The sequence below is a fragment of the Falco biarmicus genome, chromosome 4 (genome assembly GCF_023638135.1).
Source record: "Falco biarmicus isolate bFalBia1 chromosome 4, bFalBia1.pri, whole genome shotgun sequence".
In the NCBI taxonomy this organism is placed as follows: domain Eukaryota; kingdom Metazoa; phylum Chordata; class Aves; order Falconiformes; family Falconidae; genus Falco; species Falco biarmicus.
Window position 1 is genome coordinate 83,718,774 of NC_079291.1, and position 22,154 is coordinate 83,740,927.

Below are 22,154 nucleotides of genomic sequence, written 5' to 3' on the forward strand. Positions count from 1 at the left end.
TTTGACTGGTGTTTTGTTTTCTTGCTTCCTGGAATCATAAACACTTGTACTACTTCATCACACTAATTCTTTCTCTCTCATCCTACTTCTCAGCTCTTACAAATCCATTGCAGCTCCTTGCTGCCCAGGCCAGCTCGTCCGCTCCTGTTGTAGTCAGCCGGGTATGTGAGACAAGGACCGAAGAGACAGCAGCAGCCTCTTCCAGTGAACCTGAAGTCAAAAGACCCCGGATAGAAGAGTCCAGTGGAGCAATCCCAGCCCAAACTGGAGTCATCACATCTACAATGCCACAAGGACAGGCAACCAGTGAATGAAGAACCGGTGGGAGGAGCTGGAGTGATGTGGGGTGGGCATGGGATGGCAGGAGCCCTAAAGCAGCTTTCAAAAGAAACAAACCACAACTGTAACAGCTCAGAACATATCGGATAAAGAGCTCTTTTCAAAGTCAGATTTTTAAATGGGAGGACAACAGCTGTTAGAATCACAAGGTGCCAAAAAGAATGGAAACCCCCTCCCAAGAACCCATGTCTGGAACTCTGTTCTGTCTTTACCTATGGGATATTTTTTTCCTTTTTTAAAAACAAAAGATTCAAAAAAAAATACAGACAACTGATTGTATGGCTGCTGGGATATTTGTAACTGTCTTTTCCCCTTTTGGCTCCAAGGGGATGGGATTTGCAGTTCGGCATCTAAAGGAATGTAACACAAAAAATACAGTCTGCTCCCTGGAAAGAGAACTCCTCATTTTCTATGCCTTAATACTGTGCCTCTCAGCTTTGAATCATAGGACCGTTTTAAAAAGGCCACCTAAGGCGATCAAATGCTGAAAGATGGGTGCAGTATCTCACAACAACATTAAAGAAACATGGTACCAAGCTTAAAGAAAAAGGCAAATGATTTTTTTGTTTTTCAAAACAGAAAAATTCTGAATATGAACAAATGCTTATTTATGTAGGGATTCAGGAGGATGAGTTACAGGGCTCAGCCACCTGGATTTCCAGATGCAACTTCTCTCCATTCTGTCTGAGGGAGAATAAGATGACAGAGGAACTGTATTAACTTGGTTCCTGTAAAGATATTAAAAACAAAGGGGTTTGTACCTTCAGTGATTTCTTCACTTGCTCTGGACAACAGCCAAAGTATCTTGATGACTGAGGATCGCATGGGTAAGGGTGTCTCCAAAAGGTTCTGTGTGCATTTGATTGATCACATCCTGTGCTGGAGCACCAGGTTTCGTTCAGAGTAGCACTGCAGGTGAAGACATTGCCACTGTCTCTGTGAAATTCCGAAAATATTGATTAGTCTTCTGTACTAAAGCAGTCCACTTTCACCTCCTGTAGGTAGTGTGGTCCTCTACTAGATGGATGATGGTCAGGAGGCCAGGGCTGGGTAGGAGTCGGTCACTGGCCCTCTGCTGTGGCTAACAGCAAAGCTCTGGTGTTATTCTGAGAGGGAAGTTAAGAGCTGGGGTGAGAGGCAGCAGAGTTCGCACAGTGTTTAATACAAATTCTGTAAGGGTGTAGAGACCAAGGCAAAATAGGCCTTGTATTTCCATGTGGCAACAGTCACTGAAGGTCTTGAACAGGTTTTCCAAAAGGAGTTTGGAGGTTTCCTTTGATTGCTTGGCTCCCTCCCCCATCTCTCCTCCTTTGAAGACCATTTGGTTTGGCCATTTAGGAGGAGGCTTTTTACTCAAACTGTATTTCAGTCTCATCATGTACTACAAGTATGTCATGTGAGTAAAGCAGATTTGAGTCAGTTCAGCCATGTGGAACAGTGGGTGCATGTAACACTTTGTGACTGGCAAAGAAGTCGCCCCCTGCATAGCCTCCAGCTAACCCCTTTGGTTTTGTGCCTGTTTGCAATCCCCTTGGCTAACTTGTCTTCTGGCAGCACAGCAGAGATCTTTTAATTTAAAAAGTGTTATGGCTTTGTTAATGGCAAGAGAAACTTACAAGGGATGGGGTGTGCCTTTGGTAGGTTATCCCCCTATATGTACTGATTTATTGTCAGGTGTACAGTCTGACCATGCTATTGCAGAGCAGAGAGGCAAGTCCACAGCATAAACATGTTGCAAAAAGATTTCCCCAATGTGCAGTAAATGATACTGTCAGTGTGTCCATGGGGGTTTGGGGGTAAGGCACAACCGTTCAACGTCTGCTGGAATCTAGGGAGGGGGAGGAAATCCACGAGCTATCAGCTGGCATGACTTGTTCCCTTTTAGGTTTCCTTTCTCTTTGCCAAACGCTATTCAACAGCTGAGTCTTACCACCTGAATAAAACCCAGCCATGTTTATTCTCAAGCTAATTGTTTTGTGAGAAATATTTCTGGAAGAAAGAAAAAACTTGTTGGTCTCATGATCTGGGGTTACTTTCTGCAGTTAGAGGCACACAGAATATTCAGGACAGTTCGTTTATCTACAGCTAGGCTTTCATAATTTAGGTGTGTGCCTTTACTGACAAGTTATTAGATTGGATTTTAGTACTTTGAAATGATTTTGTGAAGGAGGATTGTTACAGACCACAAAGTAATTGAAGCAGGCCAGCCTCCAGCTGTCACTTTTCCTGCTGGGAAGGCTAGGTGCGGCATAGCAGAAAAGCACATGATTAGCCCTGTTTTCTGTAGCCTTTTCAAAGCCAGAATTCAATAAAATGGATTTCAAGGAAGAACACACAAGTGAGAGTGCAGCATCGTTTATCTGTGATTAATCATTACTTTGGGGTGACTGCTGGTTTAGATACAGGCACGCCTCTGAAACAGCCCTGAGGCTAGGAAGCTGGCCCGCAGCAGAGGAGCCTGGGTTTCTAGTACATCGGGTGAGTCAGCGCAGGATGAGCAACCAACAGAATTATTCAGAAATGTTCAGAATGTGAATCTGCCAAAGTTTTGTGGATTTTTTTTCTTTACTGCTGCTTTTTTTCATGGAAAGCCTAAATAATTAGGCCCTAAACTTAAGTAAACTAGTCCAGCACCATTCCAGCACCATAGAAGTAAATCGGCTCAATGACAGGGTTTTCATACACCAGCTGCTGCTTCATAGATACCTCTTCAAAGTCCATCCTCAGGTTGTGTGTATAGATCTGCCTCCTAAGTATTTAGAATGGAATAACACTTTCTCAGTCTTCCTTTTGTGGCTCTCGATGCCTGCTGGTTAAAATGTGAGTTGAGGACAAGCAAATATCTTTGATCTGTTTACCTGTTCTGCTTAAGGCGTTGAACTCTGTTCGTCCTGTCAGGGGATTTTTGCTTTATCAGTCTGCTGCATCCTCCTGCTACTGTAGGAAGCAGCCATGCCACTCAAAATTTTTTGTAGGTTTGCTAATACATTACCTATATCATTGCCTGATACTACGTAAAATAACAGTTCTTACTAAATCCTCTTGAGCTATGGAAAAACGTGGTTCTCATCTGGAGCACGTGAGATGGGGACATCTTGTTTCAGGCCTCCAGATTAATTCTTTCAGCACACTGCTCAGTCTGGAAAGCAGCACTACTCTTTTGTACATATCAGTCCCGATTCCCCAGGCTTTGTTTTGAGCACTGCAGAGGAGTGAGAATTAATTTGTTGGTAGAATTGGTAGAATTAAGTCTTCAACTAGAAAGAAAATGTTTAGCTTAATGGTTATATGCAGTGCTTGGATTATTTTAAGTTGTCTAACAAGTTCCATCTTACATCTTCAGTTATATTAACTGAGGGAAGTTTGAAGGGGGAGATGAGTTGGAGGCTTCACTCATCTTCTGCTGTCCGACAAAGGTCAAGGCACATTGAATATTTAACCTGCTATAACCTAAACCTGGGAAAACTTTAATTCCAAGTTGTTAAAGTGTGAAGTCACTTTTCACTGTTCACTATCAATGGTTTTGTTGGGTTTGGTTGTTTTTTTCATCTTGGGCAGTGACAAAAACTGATTTTACTTTGGCTGTGGTCAGTTCACAGCAACTTCTGTTGCCTCAGCTTGCAAGAAGTGAGTGCAGTTGTTCCTGGGTTTATTCCACTAGAATTCCTTAGTTACTGTTTTGTCTTGACCTTGGCTCTTGATATACAGGAACCTTTTTACAGTGATATCAAGTTAATCTGATTTAGTGGTAACACAATACAGTGCTGAGCATGAAGTTCATGATTAGCTCATATATTCTTTTCAATTCCTTTTTCTTCCCATATTCCTCCCTCCCCCATACATTAACACTGTCCCCTGTAGCATATCCATTCACTTTCATCCACTGATGGGAGCAGCACCTTGCATTAAGCTCTGCCCAAGGACTCAAGAATGAAAATACCTGTGGGACACATGGAGCTCCAGAGCAGGTTGAAAAAGGTCAATTTGGTCACCCTGTATCTTATTTTCATACTGTATTTTAGACACGTTACTGTTGGGCACAGCTTGTTCAGGAGTGTGTTTCAGGAGTATGTTTTCAGAGAGATGTTAAAGCTTTGTAAGAGGAAAGAAATAGTTAAGTAATAGCTAAAGCCTCTGCAGTGCTTCTGCAATCAATGTCATGGTCTGGCTTCAGGTTCTGGGGGGCAAGAACTTGGGTTTGTATGTTTGACATCTGTCTTGTGTACTGGCTTAGAACTGTCATTCAGAGTTAACTTCCACATTATTTTCCCCCTTTTTCAGTAGGGAAATGCCAGCAGTACAATAAAACCTGAGGCTCAGAAGTCTAGGGATCTATATCTAAGCAAGTGAGAGCATCTTGACCTGAGCTTTCATACAGTGTGGTATGGAACACTTTTTCACTGACTGTTAGGGATGTTAAATTGATGTTAGAGCTTTTCATCTGTGTTAGCAAGGGCGGTTCCCAGTGAGATATTTGGTATCACTCTGATGTGTGCTAGTGTGTAGATGAATGTCAAAATGTAGGTTGAAAGGAGAAACATTTCCCTGCTATAGCTAGCTTTGGGGATCTTGGATGTCAAGGATTTAATCTAGCAATAGCTCTGTATCCTTCCATAGAGGATCAAAAGCTGTTTCTTCAAGCTTACTGCATCTAAGGATTAAATTCCAATGGCTTGGTTGTTCCATCTTTGTTTCTGAGGTTTAAACTGTGACTTAGAGTTTATCACTCTAAATAAAAAGCATATAAAGCTGCATTATTAGGGAAGATCAAATTTTCTTTGTCGCTGCCATTGGTAGAGCTGTGTAGAAATATAGGATAACTTGGGTTGGAAGAAACCTTTAGAGGTATCTACTATAACCTGCTGCTCAAAGTAGGTCCATGTTGCTATGACCATATTCATCTGACGTTTGAATATCTCCAGAGATAGTTCCATGACTCCGGTCCCTGTTCCACTCTGACCACCCACGAGGTGAAAACTTTTTCTTAGCCACCTAAAAAGAATTTCCAATGAAGCTGCACATGTTAATTGCCTCACATCACACATCTGAGAAAAGCGTAGCCCTGCCTTCACTGTATCTTACAATCAGGTAGCTGAAGACACCAGTAAGACCTTCCCCATTTCTTTCCTTAAGCTGAACCAACCTGGTTGTCCCGGTCTCTTCTCGAACATCACATGCTCAGGCTCCCACAGCATCAGGTGGAATTGCTGCAGAAGGTTCCTCTCTGTCTTGTACTGGGAATCCCAAAACTGGGCACAGCACTACAGATAGAATCTGACAAATGCTGGATGGAGTGGAAGAAGAACCCCTTTGCTCTGCCTGCTAGCCACGCTTTTTCCAAGTACAGCCCAGTGCCTGTTTGGTCTCTTGTTGCAAGACAATTATAAGCGTACAAAACAAGCGTCGCAAAATGATCTGGAAATACTCTGGATTGCATTCATATGTATACAACCATCTTGTCCCTCTTCCAAGAAAGAGTGCTAGCTTGGGTCTTGGAGCTTTTTGAACAGGAGGCAGCACTGAGGGATCCTGGTCACTTCTAAAAATACCTGTGTTTTACTTTATCAAATGATACTTTCAATCCAATGTGGAACTTGCCTTGAGTTTCTGCCCCAATGCAAAATCTTCCAGGTTTTTTAGTCCTGATGCTAATAAGTTGGACTAGAGCATTAAGAATGAGCCTCTGAAGGAAAATTACTAGCTTCATAATTTTGCCCTTGCCGCACACTGAGCTTTTGAGTTTGCAAATGCTATCCTGCAGCAAATGATCTGTCTTCCTTTGCCAGCCAGTCTCTCAGGCAGCTCCTGTTTCTGCTCCCCATCAGAGTTTTTCCCCTCTATTTGTAGCTTCTGTCAACTCCAGAGTCCTTTAATCCAGCTCTTAATTTAATGCCATTGCTTGAAGGTCTGCATCTGGTGAGAATCTGTGTGTTAGGTTGCAGTTACACAACAGATTGTTCAGTCATGTAACTTTTTGTTTCCTTCTGGGTGAAAAATTATGCCAAAGCTGCTACTACTGTAGCATACACTACTGTCGTAAAGTGTAGCTTACGATGGAGCCAGCTGTGCTGCAGAAAACAGTTACACTACAAGGTCATCTGGATTGCTGGAACTGATGGGATTGGGAAGTGATGCCGCCTTGCATTTTGATCTGCACCTAATCAAAACGTAGCTGTGACTTCGTGCTGGAGCGCCTCTCTCTGCAGCTGCCCAGCAGCTATTTGGCAGTGATGAGATCAGCATCTCTCTGCTAGGTGGGTTATTGGCAGGACAGTGCATGTGTTTGTGCACATGGTGTGGATATATGCACATCTACTAATCAGCAGTAGAAAATACCTAGCTGTGGTGGTGGGCTTTCTGTTAGGGTGTCTTTCATGGGCCAGTAATACAGCAGTGAGCATTTTACTTTGGCCCGAGCAAGACATTTTGAAAAATACTTGGGTTTCTTGGAGCACTATATTTAAATTCCAGATTTTTAATCAACTTTTAACCTTTGTATTTATATGTTCAGAAAATTCTTTTGATACTTTTTCATTTACCAACACTGAATTAAAACCCTTCAGAATGTATGGCTGGTCTTCTCCTTACATGTGACTTTTAAGTTTCAGAGCCTGAGGATAGTTCTGCCAAGTCTACCCCTTTGCTCTCAAGATAGAAATAAAACATTGACAATTCACAGGTGGCAGCTAAGGAAGAAACCCTTAAAATATTTTTTTTTCATAAAATATTAAATTAGATCTGTGTAAACATAAAATTTGTATTTATTAATGTGTGTATGTGAGTATGTGTGTCAATATAGATATATAAATGGTCCACGACTATTTCTTTCTCTTAAATGGTACTTTACACAGACTTTTATACAGTATGTTGGTAAATTCCCACACCAGGCACTGATTCTAGAAGAATGATGTATGTATTTTTGTAACAAATGTGAGCAGCTGGTAGAAGCAGCTTTACTTTCAGTGATTGCTTTCATTCCTCTCGCAGAGCAGAAGAGGTGACTTGGTACTTGCATCTTCCTTGCGTAGGAGCCCTGCTTCTGGCTTTGTCATGCTTTCAGCAACCCTGGTCCATGCTGCTTTTCTGGCAAGAAAAAACCCCAAATGGCACTAATGAAAGCTGGAATAGTTTCTTGTCTCAAATTATCTCTAGATGTGGTATCGGGGAGTTCTTTACAGATTCTGCTCTGTAAGTAATGGGACCTTATTTCTAACAGAGGAAATTCATAGAGGGTCTATGAGGATGTTGTAAGGTTGAAGAATTCTTCCCTGTCTGTCTGTCAGGTGGCTAAGCTAACACTGGGGCACTATGAAATGGTTTCTTTTCCTCTGTGGTGTGGTTATTCTCCTTTTATGATGCTTCTGTCTCTTCATGGGGCATGAGGTGTGTGTATATCCCCTTAAAAACAATGCATGAGAGTTTTTTCTAATGTTCCCATTCACAGAGAGTAAATTTTACCTAACTGGCCCAATTTCAGTCATGGCTTAATTCCACAAGGATCACGAAATTCACAGAAGTGTGTCTCTTGACCCCCTTGGGCCTGGTGAGAATTGTTCTTTAAAGCAGGTGATACTTGGCTTCCTAATTACTTTTCCAGAAGTAGAAATTCCTTTCTCTGTAGGGACCTGAGTGAATGCTTCACCGTGGTGTTTACTGTCTGATGGTTGGGCTTTGATACTTAAGGGAGGAACAGGTGATAAGAAGAGTAACTAGAGTAGGAGCAGTGAAAGGAAACAGCTTTCTTCCTCAGCAGAAAACAGTCCTTGTGAAAACCAGACTTCCCCTAGGATTTGGTTACTGCTTTGTGTCTGCTGCTGAATTAAGCAATGCACCTTTGCTGTGATCTAGACTTTTCAGTCCTGCTTCTGTCCCACCTTGGTTCCACTTAAAGCAGTCTGAAAAAGAGCCTTCCTTACATCTAAGGGCAAAGTTGAGGAGAAATGTCTGTTAGCTGAAGAAAAATGAGGTTTAAATAGAGCAGAAAAAGTGAGACTTCCTTCTGTTTCACTGCCTTGCTGCTAAAAGTCTGGTGTAGAACATCCTAATGTTCTGCTGGTTTATATGCCACTCTTCAGATGTGGCCAGGCTGTTAAGTAGGCAAGTTGGCTCTGTAGCAAATGAATTACTGTAAACCTAAACTAGCTTTAATGATATTTTTTTTTCCCCTTCTCCCAAATGGGCTTGAAGTAGAAGGAACCAGAGTATTGTCTGTAAGATCTTTTTGCTTTAATGGCAAATAAAATAGAGAATGTTAAAAAAAAAAAATATCTCATTCAAATATACTGATACAGAAAATGGAGTGGCTTTACAATACAAAAATCTTACAAGACTGTATGTTGTCTTGGGTTCTGGACACGCCATTTGTACTGCAGTGAGACTCACCTTGTCCAGCATGCCAGCCACCTTCCACATCACCAAATAGAGCATTCAAGAGTCTGTCGCTATCCAAAGGACTGTTATCCAAAGGACTGTTAAAAGCTGTTTAGGGATAAATCAAAAGATGTATGTGAGCAATGGATGGTAAAGCTGGAAATTCAGATCCAACTCTGAGTTATTTGCTTTAAAAAAAAAAAAAAATCTGAATCTCCCCCTGTTCTGCAGCTGCACATTCCCACTGAGTTCTTAGGGGAATGCTGCTGTGAGACGAGGGCCTGAAATACCTCAAAGGCTCGACAGAAGTGTTTTGCTACAGAGATCTGGGGGAGCCTTACCCCTTTCACCTCGATTTGGCACTTAAATTTAAGATGGGGATGGATGGGGGAGCTAAAGCCATGCTTGCATTTCAGTTCCTAGTGTTGCCTGTACAAGACATCTCTAGCCAGCTCTTTTGGGTTTTGTGTTTTGTTTTTTTTACAGCTGATATCAAAAGTATTTTTTGTGACTTGTTTTCATTATCAGTGCTTTTTAAAAAGCAAGCATGTATCCCAAGGGGGAAAGCTCCATCTGGGGCAATGGATGTGAAGTTCATCATTATCTGTCCATGTTGCAGCACTGCTCCTGTGAGATGCTTAACTGCACAGGCAGACTGTGGCTCCCACGGGGGGTGGGAGAGTGTCCTGGTCATGCTGAGAAGGCTGCTGCTCAACCGAGGAGATGGCAAATAAAAGCATCCGAGGAGCAGGACCTGAATTTCCACATCAAATGGGATACAGTGGTTTTGTTGTTTGTGTTTTGTTTTATTTTTTAATACGGAGCCATACATTTTTTTAAGTAATTTGAGATCTGAATGTGATTTCTAATGTATCAAGAACGTTAATATTTTAAAGCTATAACAAAGTTTTAAATTTCTACTATTTTTTTTCATTTATTTTAACTGTTCTGTTATCTTAATTTGATGTATGTGGTTGGGGAATGTTGCTTCTCCTCTTAGCATTTGTTTCTATAACCAGAAATAAAATTATATATGAAAGAGAAAATGCCCTGAAATTCCTTGCTGCTTCAGTGACGGACTTGCATCCTTCCAGTGCAGTACTGGGGTGGGGGTGGAGGTCAGATTCCTGCAGCTGTTGTGTTGTGCAGTTTACCCCTTCTCACGGTGTGAGGGGACAGAGTGGTTTAGGGTTTTTTTTTCTTTTATTATTTTCATTAAATGCAGTAAGAAGGAAGTATATGTCTGGACACCTTGCACTGTTTTAGAATTCACAGATACCCTACTTTTGATCCCATGTCAGTTATTTGGGAAGCTGTTAACTTGCAGCAGAGTGAACATATGTGTGTGTGTGTGAGTGATCAGTAATGCTTCCCCTGGGAATTACAAACTATTCCTTCAGCTCAAGCTTTTTTTTTGTCATGAAGTGGAACATTATTGTGGAAGATAAACTATTTTGGTGTGTTTCCCTGTAATTTATAACAATTAGTTTCATTTAAGCATATGAGATCAGAAGACTGTTCTGTACCTACCTTATAGTTAGGTTTGTCTTCCCTTGTCCTCTTAATGGAGCTAAAATTGAAGTTCAGGGTTTGAGTAAACAGTCATTCTGAGCTCCAATAATGAATAGGAATATCTTTTAAGACCTCAATTGATGTAAAGTAGCTGTATTTGACTGACTAATGTTTTTAAAAAAATTGTACACAGCATGGCAAAGAGACTCAGCCAGAGCTTTTGGGGGGGAATCGGATGGGGGATGCATTGTTTAAAACTGTCATATCTTTGGCTCCTCGTATGCATCAGGCATGTCTTCTGATGCGGCCGGAGGAGAGCATTGGGCATGTCTTCTGATGGAGCCGGAGGAGATGATGTCCAAGGAAACCGGCGAAGGCTCCTGCATGCCCCACTCCACTGTCAGTGGCTGCGGTGATGGATGCTGCAGTGTCTTCAGAGGGCAAAAGGGAGTTGATGCTCTGCTGGCTAATTGCTGAGGCACACCGTTAACGAACTTTAGTGCTGGGAGGACGTAGGGCAGAGACATACCGAAGGGTGAAGCACCAAGCTGCCTCCGTGCCCCCTTCTCCACAGGGTGACGCACAGCGAGGCAGCGAGCATCAGGCTTATTAGCAGCTGGGAGGAGAGACTAACAGGGAGGTGTTAATGCTTTTTTAACCTTTTGGAAGCTCTGAGGACCACCCGCCGAGCAGCTCTTTGTCACACCTCTTGCCCTTCCTGAAAAGCGTGGCTTTTTTGGCAGGAAAGGCTGATGGCATCTTTCATGGCCAGGCTCTTGAAAACCCTCCCCCGCGTCGGCCAGGCCGCGATGTTGCCGGTAGGTTTGGGGCCGGGGAGCTGCCCTCCTTCGTGCCGTGCGGCGCCGAGCTCCACCTCGGCCTCCTGCGGCCGGGAATAACGGTGGCAGCACCCCGAGATCACCGGCGAGCGGCCGGTGGGAAGGGCCTTGCCGCTGCCCCTCAGCCCCCCGGCGGGCCCGGCCCCGGGGCGGAACCTTCGTGCAGCAGCAGCCGCGCCCCGCCGGAGCTGCCGGGCCGGACCGGACTGGGCCGCGGGGGCCGCGCACCTAGCGGGGGGCAGCGGCGGAGCCTCCGGCATGTTCACGGCGGCAGCCGAGAGCTTCCTGAAGCAGGCGAGGTACGGGCCGCGGCGGCGGGGGGCGGCAGGTCCCCTCAGGGCGGGCCGGAGCGGGGAAGCGGGCCGCAGCGGGCTGGGGGGTGGCGGGTGCGCCCCTCCAGGCTCGGCCTTCTGAGGGGGCCGGGAGCGGGGGGCCGTGGCCGGGCTACCAGCACCCGCTGCCCCCGGCAGGGAGCTGCAGGAGGAAGAGCTGTGGAGATTCGCCTCGCGCCTGGCCGCGCTGCTGCAGGGCCCGGAGCTGGGCCCCGAGGCTGCCGACTGCCTGCAGAGGCTGCACCTCGCCCTCGCCGCCACCAAGTACCCCCGCAGGTGAGTGGTGCAGCCCCTCTTTGCCCCTTTTACCCCAACACAGCCCACCCCCCATTGCTAAGCAGAAGGCGCCTGCCTCCTTTTGCAGCGAGACTTACGCATGTTTGCGTGGCTTGGCACCCTTTCAAGCTGCGCTAAGGAGCAAAACTCAGAAGTGAAGGTGATAAGTTGGCATTAGCCAGGGTCACCGTCAAGGGAGACCATCCCAAGAACAAGAACATGCACGAAATAAATGTCTGAATCGTTTCTTGCAGCAATGCTTTATTGTGACTCTTCCAGGCTAGATGGCAAGTTTGTGGAACTGTTGCAGACGGTGCTGTGTTCATCCAAGTGCCCTGAGCAGATTCAGGTGTTATGTGCTGCTATCCTGAGAGATATGTCACCTTGCAATGATCTGATCCTCTCCTGTGATGAGATTCAAGATACAAAGCTCTTGAGCCTGGTATCCTCCGTCCTTCTGGCTCAGGTAAATGACCTGTCAAGTTAGAAATCTTCCCTTGTCAATATGGATTTGTTTTCTGATTGTTCCCTGGTTGCTGAGCTCAAGGAGAGCGAAAATCAATTGAAAGTATCTAGGAAAAAGCAGAAGCATTTATATGTTCCTTTAAGGAACCTAATTATTCTGTTTTGTGTAGGAAAAAATGGCAGCTTTTTCTGTGTTTATTATTTGATAACAAAGACTGCTTGAATTTGTGATATATATAGAGACTGAGGACCTCAAGCAGGCTTGTAACTAACTGGAAACAAAAAGGAACACTTTAGTGCTCACGTCAGGGCTGCTTGAACCTATAAAGCAAAAGATTTGAGAGTGAATTTATTACTGCTTCTTTTTGCTCTTATGGTACTGGCTTTTATGTTCAAAAGTAAAAAAATATACATAGAACCTATAAAATATGAAGGGCTATAAGTGTGGATGGCACTTCAAAGATCTAGATTCTCCGTGGAGGAGAAAACACGAGGATCTTCCTGTTTTGAGTGTTGCCTGCACTGACTGCCCTCTGGGACATAAGCTGGAAAGGCTGGGTTTTTACTACTTCTTCTTTTACTGTTGTTGTGCCTGATAAAGATAAAATACTCTTCTGAAACTTCTCATTCTGAGTTTCACTGTCTACTTAGAAATGCCTCCTACATTTCTGATTACGCCTCTGAGTCTTACTTAGCTAGAGGAAATGAAAACACAGAAACAGAAACAGTGACATATTACTTACATGCTGCCTTACAAGGCACCTCTCTCCCATGTCCAGCCTTGAGAGACTGTCCTGCAGTTCTGTCACGTAAAAACATACCCTGTGTGTTAATTTTTGTTAGATTACAACTAAAATCCTGAGGAGGTTTTAATCAATTCTTATTAAAATATATAAAATATAAAATATTAAAAAATACTATTTTTTAATAACTTAAATTAAATACTTAGTGATTTTGGTACCACTTCTCTAGTGTGGGGTGCAATGAGCAGCAGCCTCACTCATGAAAGCAGCCATACCTCAGCAGAACCTTTAAAAACATCTTCTGCATATTTTCATTTGTCATTGCTTTGGGTGGAGGTCATCCTCCTACTCTTTGCCCCCTGCCACTCTTTGCTGTACAAAACTGATGTTCTTTTTGTAAAGTTTTCGGCTTTCCAGAGAACACAGTCTCTGGTGTTGCATTAGGAGCTGGAAACCTGCTGCTGATTTGAGTTCGGTCAGGTTTTCCTCAGAGCCACAAGACACTTGTCAGCGACACACATAAGTAGCCCTGTCATTTGCAGTGGGCTGCAGCAATCTATCTGCGGGAAGGGCAGGGCCGTCTCTTCATTTTCCTTCATTGCACAGATCCCCACCCCCAAACCTTACACTTTCTTGTCTGTACATTGCTTTGGTTGATTCATTCACATATATTCACAAGAGAAGCACAGAAACTAGCCCTAGTCAAGGATGAGGTTCCCCCATGAAATTCCTCACTGGAAGCTCACCTGCAGTTTCCTAATTCCTTCTAGTGATCTGGTACAAATCTGATTATTAGATGGGGAGTGTCAGAGACCAGTGTTTGCTTGTTGCTATTAGCAGCCAGCCATCCTGAGCAGCAGAGAATGTTTACTTTTTGTTGGCATGATGACATTCATGGCGAAAAAACACTTGTCAAAAGTCCAGGTCCACATGTCATCCCTAATAAAGTTGTCTTGGACCAGAAGGGTTTGACAGCATCTCAAAGCTACAGCTCTTAATAGCTTCCAAAAGGGGAGGCTGCTTTATTTTCCACATTGTGAGAACACGGACTAGCCAGACAGTCCTAGAACATGTTACAGCAGTCCATTTGATGTTCATAGATTTCTAATTTAGCAATTAAACTAGCAGGCTGACCACATGGGGAGTAGTCCTAGTATTCTCTGCTCTAGAAGTGATGGATCATAGTCTTTAATTTGAAGACATCTATTGCAGTTGTTAATTCTACTTCAGGTGGTGGTTGTCCACAAACCCGTTGCTCCATCAACTCCCCTCCTGGGATCTATGAATTCACATTGCAGAAGATCTCTGTAAAAGGTGGTAAAATAGCCTGTGCTGTGAGTTATTTTTATGTTTGACATTGGTATTGATGCATGATGGAAGAGCTTGTATGGTAGTGATCTCTAGCCCTAGTAGATTATCTGCCTAGCTTTACTTCTGCTTTTTTTTTTTATTTTTAAGGGAAATAAGAAGGCTGAAGTGTCTGCTGTGGGGCAGCGTATTGTAAAAGTCCTCGAAAGAAGACTGCCTGAGGGTCAGAGTGCTCGGTACCTTCTTCCTGTCCTGTCAAATGTCATCAGGCTTTCACCAGAATCTCTAACTGAAGGTAAATATACGGAAGGCCTGAGATTACAACCTGGCTGTGATCTGTATAGTGATCAGAAGGCTCTCTGAAGGCTGTGGCTAGGAACAGGACTTGGAAACTGCTGTTAAAAGTGACACCTCTGCCAAAAGGAAAGTGAACTTACTGGGTGAGATACACATTCTACCACTCGAAAATGGGGCTGGGCCTTCAGCTGCTTTGGCTGCTTCTGGGGGCCAGAGTCTGTGTTCTTGTGTATGGATTTGTATCACAGTAACATGCACCCTAGCTCAGGTCTCCAGGTGCAGTAGGACTGTGAAATTACAGCTGTCCTGAAGAGCCTCAGGCACACCGGGACATGCCTGTGTGTCTGTTCAAGAGAGCAGCAAAACCAGCTAGGGGTACTCTTCATAAGAGAGGCAGGGCTGGATGGGTGGTGATGAGCGATGTGCTCTGATGAATAAACCGTAGAGTGTGCCAGGCTTAAAATGGCGAGCAGTTGTGTTGTGAGCAGGAGTCTGTTTCTGGCAGTTTCCTGTGAGGTTTGCGTATGCCATGCAGTATGCAGGGCAAGCTTTGGGGAGGACACTGGGCTGGAGTGTACGGGCTGGCTGAGCAGGAAGGGTTACCTGCCTTAGCTTCTGCATGTTCTCTGTGAGGCATTTGTGCCTTTGTCTGCAGAGCCGAAGCCAGTCACTGCCTGAATATATTTGATGGTATTTTTGCACCTTCCTTTTAATAGCAGCTGTGGATGGAGACAAAGGAACAAGTACTTCTTGACTGATCTTGTACCGGAAGTCCTTGGTTCCAGCACTCGGTCCCTGACTTTTTGTCTGAGGAAACAGGCAAAATAATCAAGAGACTGACCGAGTGGCTAGGAGTGATTAAAAGGACACAGAGCTCTGAAAGGAGTGTGAATGAACCTGGACTCTGAAGTAGTATGAGGAGGAGTATAGGGCATCCACGTTGCGGTACCAGTTTCTTTACTGATTGCTGGATCAGAAAGACGGCAATCTAGGCTGGAGGAAAAGCACAGCAGTTGAGGGGTAGCAGCAGTATGTTGCAGAGGCTGCTTCTCTGCTCAATCTAGCAATGACCGTGTGACTTTTCTTGTACAGAACAGACCAATGTAGTCAGTAAAAAGATGACTGACTGGCTGAGATATGCAAGTATTCAACAGGGAGTGGCTCAGAGCTCTGGAGGCTTCTTCTCCAATCCCAGAAGCAGACAGGTACGTGCTGAGTTGCCATGGTTATCTCACAGGGGCATTTGTTAGTCAGTTACCTGCTGTGTCGGGTTCCCAGAATCAGCTTCTTTTGGGAAATGGTAACCTGGAAGTGCTGCTGCTGTTTGTCACTTTCTCTGGCATAAATGGTCAAGACACAGGAAAGCAAAGTAGGCGGATTTATAGCTCCAAGATCTAGGCGTTCTGCTGTAGAGCCAGAGCTTTGATCCTTGAAGTAGTTTGGAGGGGAGAGTCTTTTAGTGACCTTGTACCTCTGACTAAAAGCTGATTGCAAATGAGGCCTGTGTCAGAGAGAAGGGGAAAGTCTGGAGTGTTTCACCTGGGGAAAGGATCCAGCACAGCTGGCTTCTCTCTCTCTGGATAACTGCCCCCCTGCAGGCCCCATAGTACATATAAATGAGGGCTACTTGTTTCCGTGGGCTCAGCAGAGCCGTCCCTGCCTTCTCACTTGGCCTCTCCCTGGGGATCTGACCTGCTGCATCTTTTCTCACAGCCTGGTCCTGTCACCGAGGTGGATGGTACCATTGCCACGGACTTCTTCACAGTGCTCTCAGTGGGTCAGCACTACACGCAGGACCAGTGGCTCAATGTGCAAGCCTTCTCCATGCTGCGAAATTGGCTGCTGTGCTATGGGGGCAAGGGGCTGAAGACCCCCAGTTCAGGTACGAATTGAAGGGCTGCAGGCCAGTGAGGGTTGCACTCCCAAGAGGGCTGTGTGCTCTGAGATGATTAGGTCCTGCACCAGCAACCCAGCAAGTGGCAGGAATATGAGCAAGTGTTCCAAACCCTTGGGCTAGGAGCAGGGAATCTTTGGGAAGGAATATCACAGAACCTGCTGACTGATCCTTACTGACCCTTCCATGAGGAATTACCTGTTCAGTGAGTCCCCTAGTTTCAGGCAAAACCCCGTGGGTTCCTGAGAAAAAAGTCTTGGGTGGTGGCAGACAGCATCTCCTCAGTGTTCTTGTAACACTCCCTTCTTCGCCAGCCACCTTTTCTTTGCAGTGCACCTGGGGACAGGCAGCTCCCTTGCTATTGCTGGGCAGCTGTGTGGGTTACATTGGCCATGACATGAGCTGGTACGTGGTAACCTTTATTCTGTAGATGACAAATCAGGAATGAACAGGTCTGTTATGTCCGTGGTCTCAGCTACATCTGCATCTGGTCGCCTGCTTCCCCCAAAGGAGCGTCTGCGGGAGAAAGCCTTCGAGTACTGCCAGAGAGTTATTGAGCAGAGCAACCGGCGTGAGTCTTGCCATGAACCCTCCTTGGAGTTCCCTTGGTAGTGTTCTTGAAAATGTTTCTGGTTCGCTGCCTTTTTGGGCTGGGATCTCACTTCGTCGAGTCTGCAGTCAGGCTCTAGGCATGGGACGTGTTTTAGCAGCTGGTGCAAGTCACTGACAGGCCCTGAGCTGGGGTGTTGGGAGGAATCTGGAGGCAACGGCCATGTTCTGCCTCCTACCCTTGACTTGCCCGGGGCAGGGGGGAAGCTGTGGAACTTGATTCTCATTAGTCTGGAATCGGGATCAGCGTCTGTTCCCACCTGTCCTGAAATCTGGGTTAGTGCTCAAACTGACAGCGTAATGTTCCTATTTGGACTCAAGTTTAACTTGACTCATTTCTCTGGCAGGACCCCTGAAGAAAGATGATGGAGACCTGCAGAAAGCTGTAAGTACACAGGGGTGGGGCTGAAGCTCTGGGAGTTGTGGCTTCCCCCACTCTGATCTGACTCTGCTCTCCTGCAGTGTCTCATAGAGGCAGTGACAATCATGGACATCATCTGCAAACAGGACGACTCCTACATGTACCGTGCAGTCTCCTTCCTGAAAATCCTGCACGGCAGAATCTGTGGGGATGCCACTTATGCCAGGGCACTACTGCCCATTGCCCAGTTCTTCCTGAACCACAGTAAGTCATCAGCTCTTATGCCCTCCTCCACAACCTGGTCTTGCATACTCTCAGCACAGCATTTTGTCCTGGCAGTTTGCTGGCTGCCAGAGTTGGTAATTCAGCCTTGTTTGTACTCTGGGATGGATGATCCCACTCCAGGAGACCCGGGGGCTGGGGCGTCCTGTGCTCTTTAGAAGAGCATAACCCAGATTTAGCTGAGCCCCTGGAGCCCTTGTTGGCAGGGCTGCTGGGTGGGCTGTGCTCAGCGGCGTGCTGTGTCCTCCCAGGCAAAACGGCAGCTGTGGACTCCGATGCCATCTACAAACACTTACTCACTGATATCCCGGCTCGGCTCTTCCACAACCCATCCCTCGCCTTCGAATTTGTCCAATTCTGCAAAGACAACAGCCAGCTCTTCACTGAGGCCTCCAGCATATTCAGGCAGAGCTTCCCAAATCTCTTCAAGGTACAGCCTGCTGGAGCAGCACAGGGGAGAGCCGCTGCACATTCCTTTCTGTGCCCCAGAACTCCCTGTTTGCCCTCCATGTGCCTCCATGTTATAAAAGCAGGTGTGAGTTTGAAGAGGGAAGAAGGTTCTGGGTGTGACTAGCACCGCCAGTAGAGGAGAGTCTGGGTTAGTATTGCTGCCCGTGGGTTGGGAAGCACAATGAACACAGCTGGGACATGGCACTTTGTTTCTGGAAAACTTTAATAAGTTGCAGCTTGCCAGCCACTGAGCCAGCTGCCAGATGCCTATGTTGAGCTTCCAGCAGCCTCCTAGGTTTTGACCAAACACTCAGATTTTTCTGGGTTTGCTTCTCAGAAGTGTCTTTCCCCGTCCTTTTTGGTCACAGTGTGAGAATTGTCTGGGTGTGTGGTGGAGTAGCAGGGATAATGCAGCAGTTTGTGCTTGTTGCTTGCAGTTCCTGGCATGGAACAGCCCACCCCTTATCTCTGAGTTTGTGGACTTTCTCCCATTTCTGCTGGATGCAAGCACAGCCATTGAGATCTTCCATTTGCTGCTTGACCTGCCCTGTTTGACAGCAGCTCTGGACATCCAGCTGAGGTAATGCTACTTTCCTTTCCTCTCACTTGCTAATCAAGGTCTTGACATTGACCATAGCCTAGTACACGCTTCTCTGAGCTTCAACTGCCCTCTGGCTGCTGCTGTCACAGAATGAGAGGCATCTGCTACAGTCAGGTTAACACAAAGCAGCACAGATGTCAGCCCGGTTTTCCTGGTAATGTTCTGTGCATGGGAAGAGAAGGTGACCAGCTGTTACACTTCAGTACTGGACTGTCTTTGGGGCTCAGTGCTCAGGGAGCTGTTGTCATTCCCCCCTCCATATCCAGCACCAAACAGTTGCCGCATGCTGGAGTGTCTGCCATGAGCCACCACTTCAACACGAAGGTGTGGGCTACCTGGTCTTCCCTCCCTGCTGTTACCCCTCTTTCCTGACTTTGTTCTCTTGGAGGCATACAGAGGTTTCTTCCTGAGGCCGTTGGGAACTGTGAGTCTCCAGGAAGATGGGATAGGACTGAATCTGGCTCTCACTGCTGTTCCTCTGCTCCTCCTTGACATTAGCAGCTCTTTCTGGAGTGCTTAGAAAAAGGAGTCATCCTAGAGGGAAGATGATGGTGGGTTTCGCTGACTGAGGGATACAGAGCAGCATTTGCCCGCTCCCCAGGAGAGATGCAGAGGCAATTCTGGAGTTATTGCCTGAGGCTGGGTGGGGGTCTGAGCTCACAAATTTCTGCCACCCTGGTTGTCTGATTTCCAGAGGGCCTGGATTAGACCAACTTGTTGTCCCCATTTCAGTGGAAAGGGAGTTACCCCATTGTTCAGGATTCCAACCATGCTCTGGCCCATTCTTATAATGCAGCACATTGTGTATATGCCTCCTGCTAGGTCAGCTGCTCTTCCTACCTCCAAGAGGGCCACGAGCAACCCAGCTGTGAAGCCCGCCACCTGTCTGGAAGCTTTTCGCCATCCCCTCTACAAAGGCATGTTCCAGTATCTTCTCCGCGCCGAATCTGTTTCCGAGGATGCCCCAGAGAGGTAGGAGGCTGCTGTGGGAGACTGCCACAAGGGTTTGGTTCGGCCATCCAGCACTGGGATTGCTGGGAAAGCATAGGTGCTCACGGCTGGAGTGAGGTGGATTTATTCTTCCCTGTGTTAGCCTTGCCAAGCACCCACAGGCCTTCTTTGAAGGGTGGGGTGGGATAGGGAAGGGCAGCTAGGAGTAGCAGGGAGCAAGCCTTCAGCAGGAACCCTTCTGTTGCCCACAGGCTGATTCCACTTCGACAGCTGCTGCGATCCCTGGCCAGCAGCCCCAGGGTTGTGCAATGTGCGGAGACTGTCCCTGTCTTACTGGAGCTCTTTTTCAGGGTGGTGGCAGAGGTAGGCTCTTTTGGGGGAGTTTGGCTCCCAGTTGTGCCACAGGGATCTCTTGTTATGTGAGTGCACACAGAAGCAAAATTGTTAAGGCACTGCAGCTTCAGCAGACGGGTGCTTGGTGGGAACGTGGGGTGGTCTAATACTGACAGGAACCAGCACTGAGCTGGCTACTTCATCTGAAGCAGAAAAGCTTCATGGTGCAGTGTGAGGCCTCACACTGTTCTCTCAGCCAGCTGTAAAGGAGGTGGGTGAGAGCAGTGAGTGCCTGATACCTGCCTTGCGTACTGCTCCCCTCCTGCTAGATCAGGTTTTTTCTGTGCCAGCCACCCTATCTGGCTGGTTAGTTTGGTTTTTGGCTGCTGGAAGTCACTGGTATTGCTGAAACAAGGGCTGTTTTCCAGTTTGCAGATGGGCCGCTGATCAACCAGCTGGTGGTGCTGCTGCTGCAGAGGAGCGACCAGCTCTATGACATCCCGGCATTTAAAGATGATGTGTACAGGTGAGATGGGACAGGAGGCCCAGCCAAGCTCCCAGCCGTTCCACTGGCTGCAGCCTGGCATCCTAGGGCAGCCCAGGAGCTGGAAAGTTGTGGCCCAGTCCCTGCTGAGACACATCTTTGGAGGGTGCAAAAGGAGGACTGCACCTTCAGCCCTACTGGAAACATCCTGAGCATGCAGCTGCTGTGCCAGTGGCTAGGTGCTGCCAGCACCTCCTTGGTTTGGTGATGACCACCTTGCCGGTGGTCTGAGCTCTGCCCATCTCTCTCCTCCAGAGTGCTGGGCTCACAGCTGGCGATGCTGTGCAGGCTGCACCCTGCACTCGTCGTGGAACTGTCCACAGAAATTCTGGAGTTCTCAGGAGCAGTCAGCAATATCCAGAACAAGGAGGTCATCTTCACCCATGTGGTAAGCAGGGCCTGCGTGCTTCTGCCACAGGTTGCTCCAACTGTGATGTAATCTGTTGGTCACTTTCCCTTTCCTCTCTTCTGTCCTACCGTTAGCTAATCTGATTTGCTGTTCCCTAAAAACTAATCAATGGCTTTTCCTTCTGCTTGCTTTGAGCACATCTGCCTTTGCTTCAGGTCTGGGCCGTTGGAGAGTACTTGTCCGTGTCCTACGACAAGCGCTGCACTGTGGAGCAGATTAACCTGTTCTTTGAGACACTAGAGGCCGTGCTGTTTGAAATCACCCAGCTCCGACCGCTGGCTAGCATCCCCAGCTACCCGCCCCGCGCCATCAGTGTCCTTATGGCCACCTTGACCAAGTTGGCAGCTCGCAGCCAGGAGTTGATCCCCAGGTGAGGATGGTCAGCAGGGAGGGGCAAAGGGCTGAAACACGCAGATCTCGTGGGTGCAAACGCAGATGTTTGCTAGTGTTAACAAGCTTGGCAACTAATGGAACCTGAAACAGAACAGGGGAAGCAAGCTGCGGAGGGGCACAGTTTGGGGAAGTGGGATTCATCTGCTGACTAACACTCTGCATCAGGAGGAGGGGTTCAGTAGCATCTAGTGTTGACCTGCAACAGAGTCTTCTGGAGTACACAGGCTTAAGTAGTGATCTTGCGGGGTGCAAAGGTCCTGCCAGCTGATGTCTGTGTCCTTCTGTCCTGCAGAGTGTCCTTGTTCCTGTCCAAGATGAGGACATTTGTGCAGAGCCCTGCTATCACCTCTGTTTACCGCGAGGAGGACCTTGAAGAGATCCTTATTCGGGCAACGGAGCTCCTGAACCTGCTGAAAATGCCAAGCGTGGCTCAGTTTGTGTTCACGCCGCCTGTAGGTGTTGCCAATACACGGTTTCAGAGAGAGGTGAATGACTCCCTCCCTTTTGCCCTGAGCATAGTCACCCGTCTCCTAGAGCCGGCTCCTGGCTGCATGCCAGGGTGAGGACATGAGGTTTCTGACAGGCTCCAACCTCTTGTAACTCTTCGGAAACTGCTGACACTCAAGGCTGAGGCCTTGCTCGTAACTGGAAATGGGGAGCAAATGATTGTGAATGAAACAGAAAACGGGAATAAGTAGAGCTGAATCTGCTTTTCTGGTCTGAGGCTGTTTGTATTTCTGTCTCCTAGCGCCTCTTGCTTGTCTGTCTCCTAGGCTTGTCTTATCTCTCCCTGGCCAGTATGGGTTGAAAATCCCAGTGGATTTGTGTTAATGTGGCAGGAGGGTG

At 46.7% G+C, this 22,154-nt stretch overlaps 2 protein-coding genes across 6 annotated transcripts in view; both read left to right on the forward strand.

Annotated features, from left to right (window-relative positions):
* FOXK1 (forkhead box K1) overlaps nt 1-8,604 on the forward strand; it is a 56,185-nt gene extending 47,581 nt beyond the window's left edge. For both annotated transcript variants that reach the window (XM_056334810.1, XM_056334811.1), the window contains exon 9: nt 94-8,604. In XM_056334810.1, coding sequence (XP_056190785.1) covers nt 94-314 — 221 coding nt within the window. In that variant the 3' untranslated portion in view covers nt 315-8,604. The remainder of the gene's footprint in view (nt 1-93) is intronic.
* A 2,476-nt stretch (nt 8,605-11,080) lies between these two features.
* AP5Z1 (adaptor related protein complex 5 subunit zeta 1) lies at nt 11,081-22,018 on the forward strand. 4 transcript variants are annotated; one of them, XM_056336059.1, is made up of 17 exons: nt 11,085-11,359; nt 11,531-11,668; nt 11,948-12,134; nt 14,335-14,479; nt 15,574-15,686; nt 16,195-16,363; nt 16,851-16,946; nt 17,332-17,369; nt 17,447-17,609; nt 17,879-18,057; nt 18,515-18,657; nt 19,501-19,650; nt 19,881-19,992; nt 20,391-20,488; nt 20,762-20,894; nt 21,071-21,285; nt 21,601-22,018. In XM_056336059.1, exons 1-17 carry the CDS (start codon nt 11,319-11,321, stop codon nt 21,869-21,871), a joined length of 2,391 nt encoding a protein of 796 aa, XP_056192034.1. In that variant the 5' UTR covers nt 11,085-11,318; the 3' UTR covers nt 21,872-22,018. The 4 variants fall into 4 exon arrangements, with proteins under 4 accessions (XP_056192036.1, XP_056192034.1, XP_056192033.1 ...); XM_056336058.1 differs by having other exon boundaries at nt 11,086-11,359; nt 16,806-16,946; XM_056336061.1 differs by lacking the exon at nt 21,601-22,018 and having other exon boundaries at nt 11,081-11,359; nt 16,806-16,946; nt 21,051-21,279.
* Nucleotides 22,019-22,154: the final 136 nt, after the last annotated feature.

Coding starts and splice junctions, on each gene's coding strand:
- AP5Z1 (XM_056336058.1), top strand. CDS start 11,319: ATGTTCACGGCGGCAGCCGAGAGCTTCCTGAAGCAGGCGAG. Junction 14,480..15,573: donor ACCAGAATCTCTAACTGAAG/GTAAATATACGG, acceptor TTTCTTGTACAG/AACAGACCAATGTAGTCAGT. Junction 16,947..17,331: donor TATTGAGCAGAGCAACCGGC/GTGAGTCTTGCC, acceptor TTTCTCTGGCAG/GACCCCTGAAGAAAGATGAT.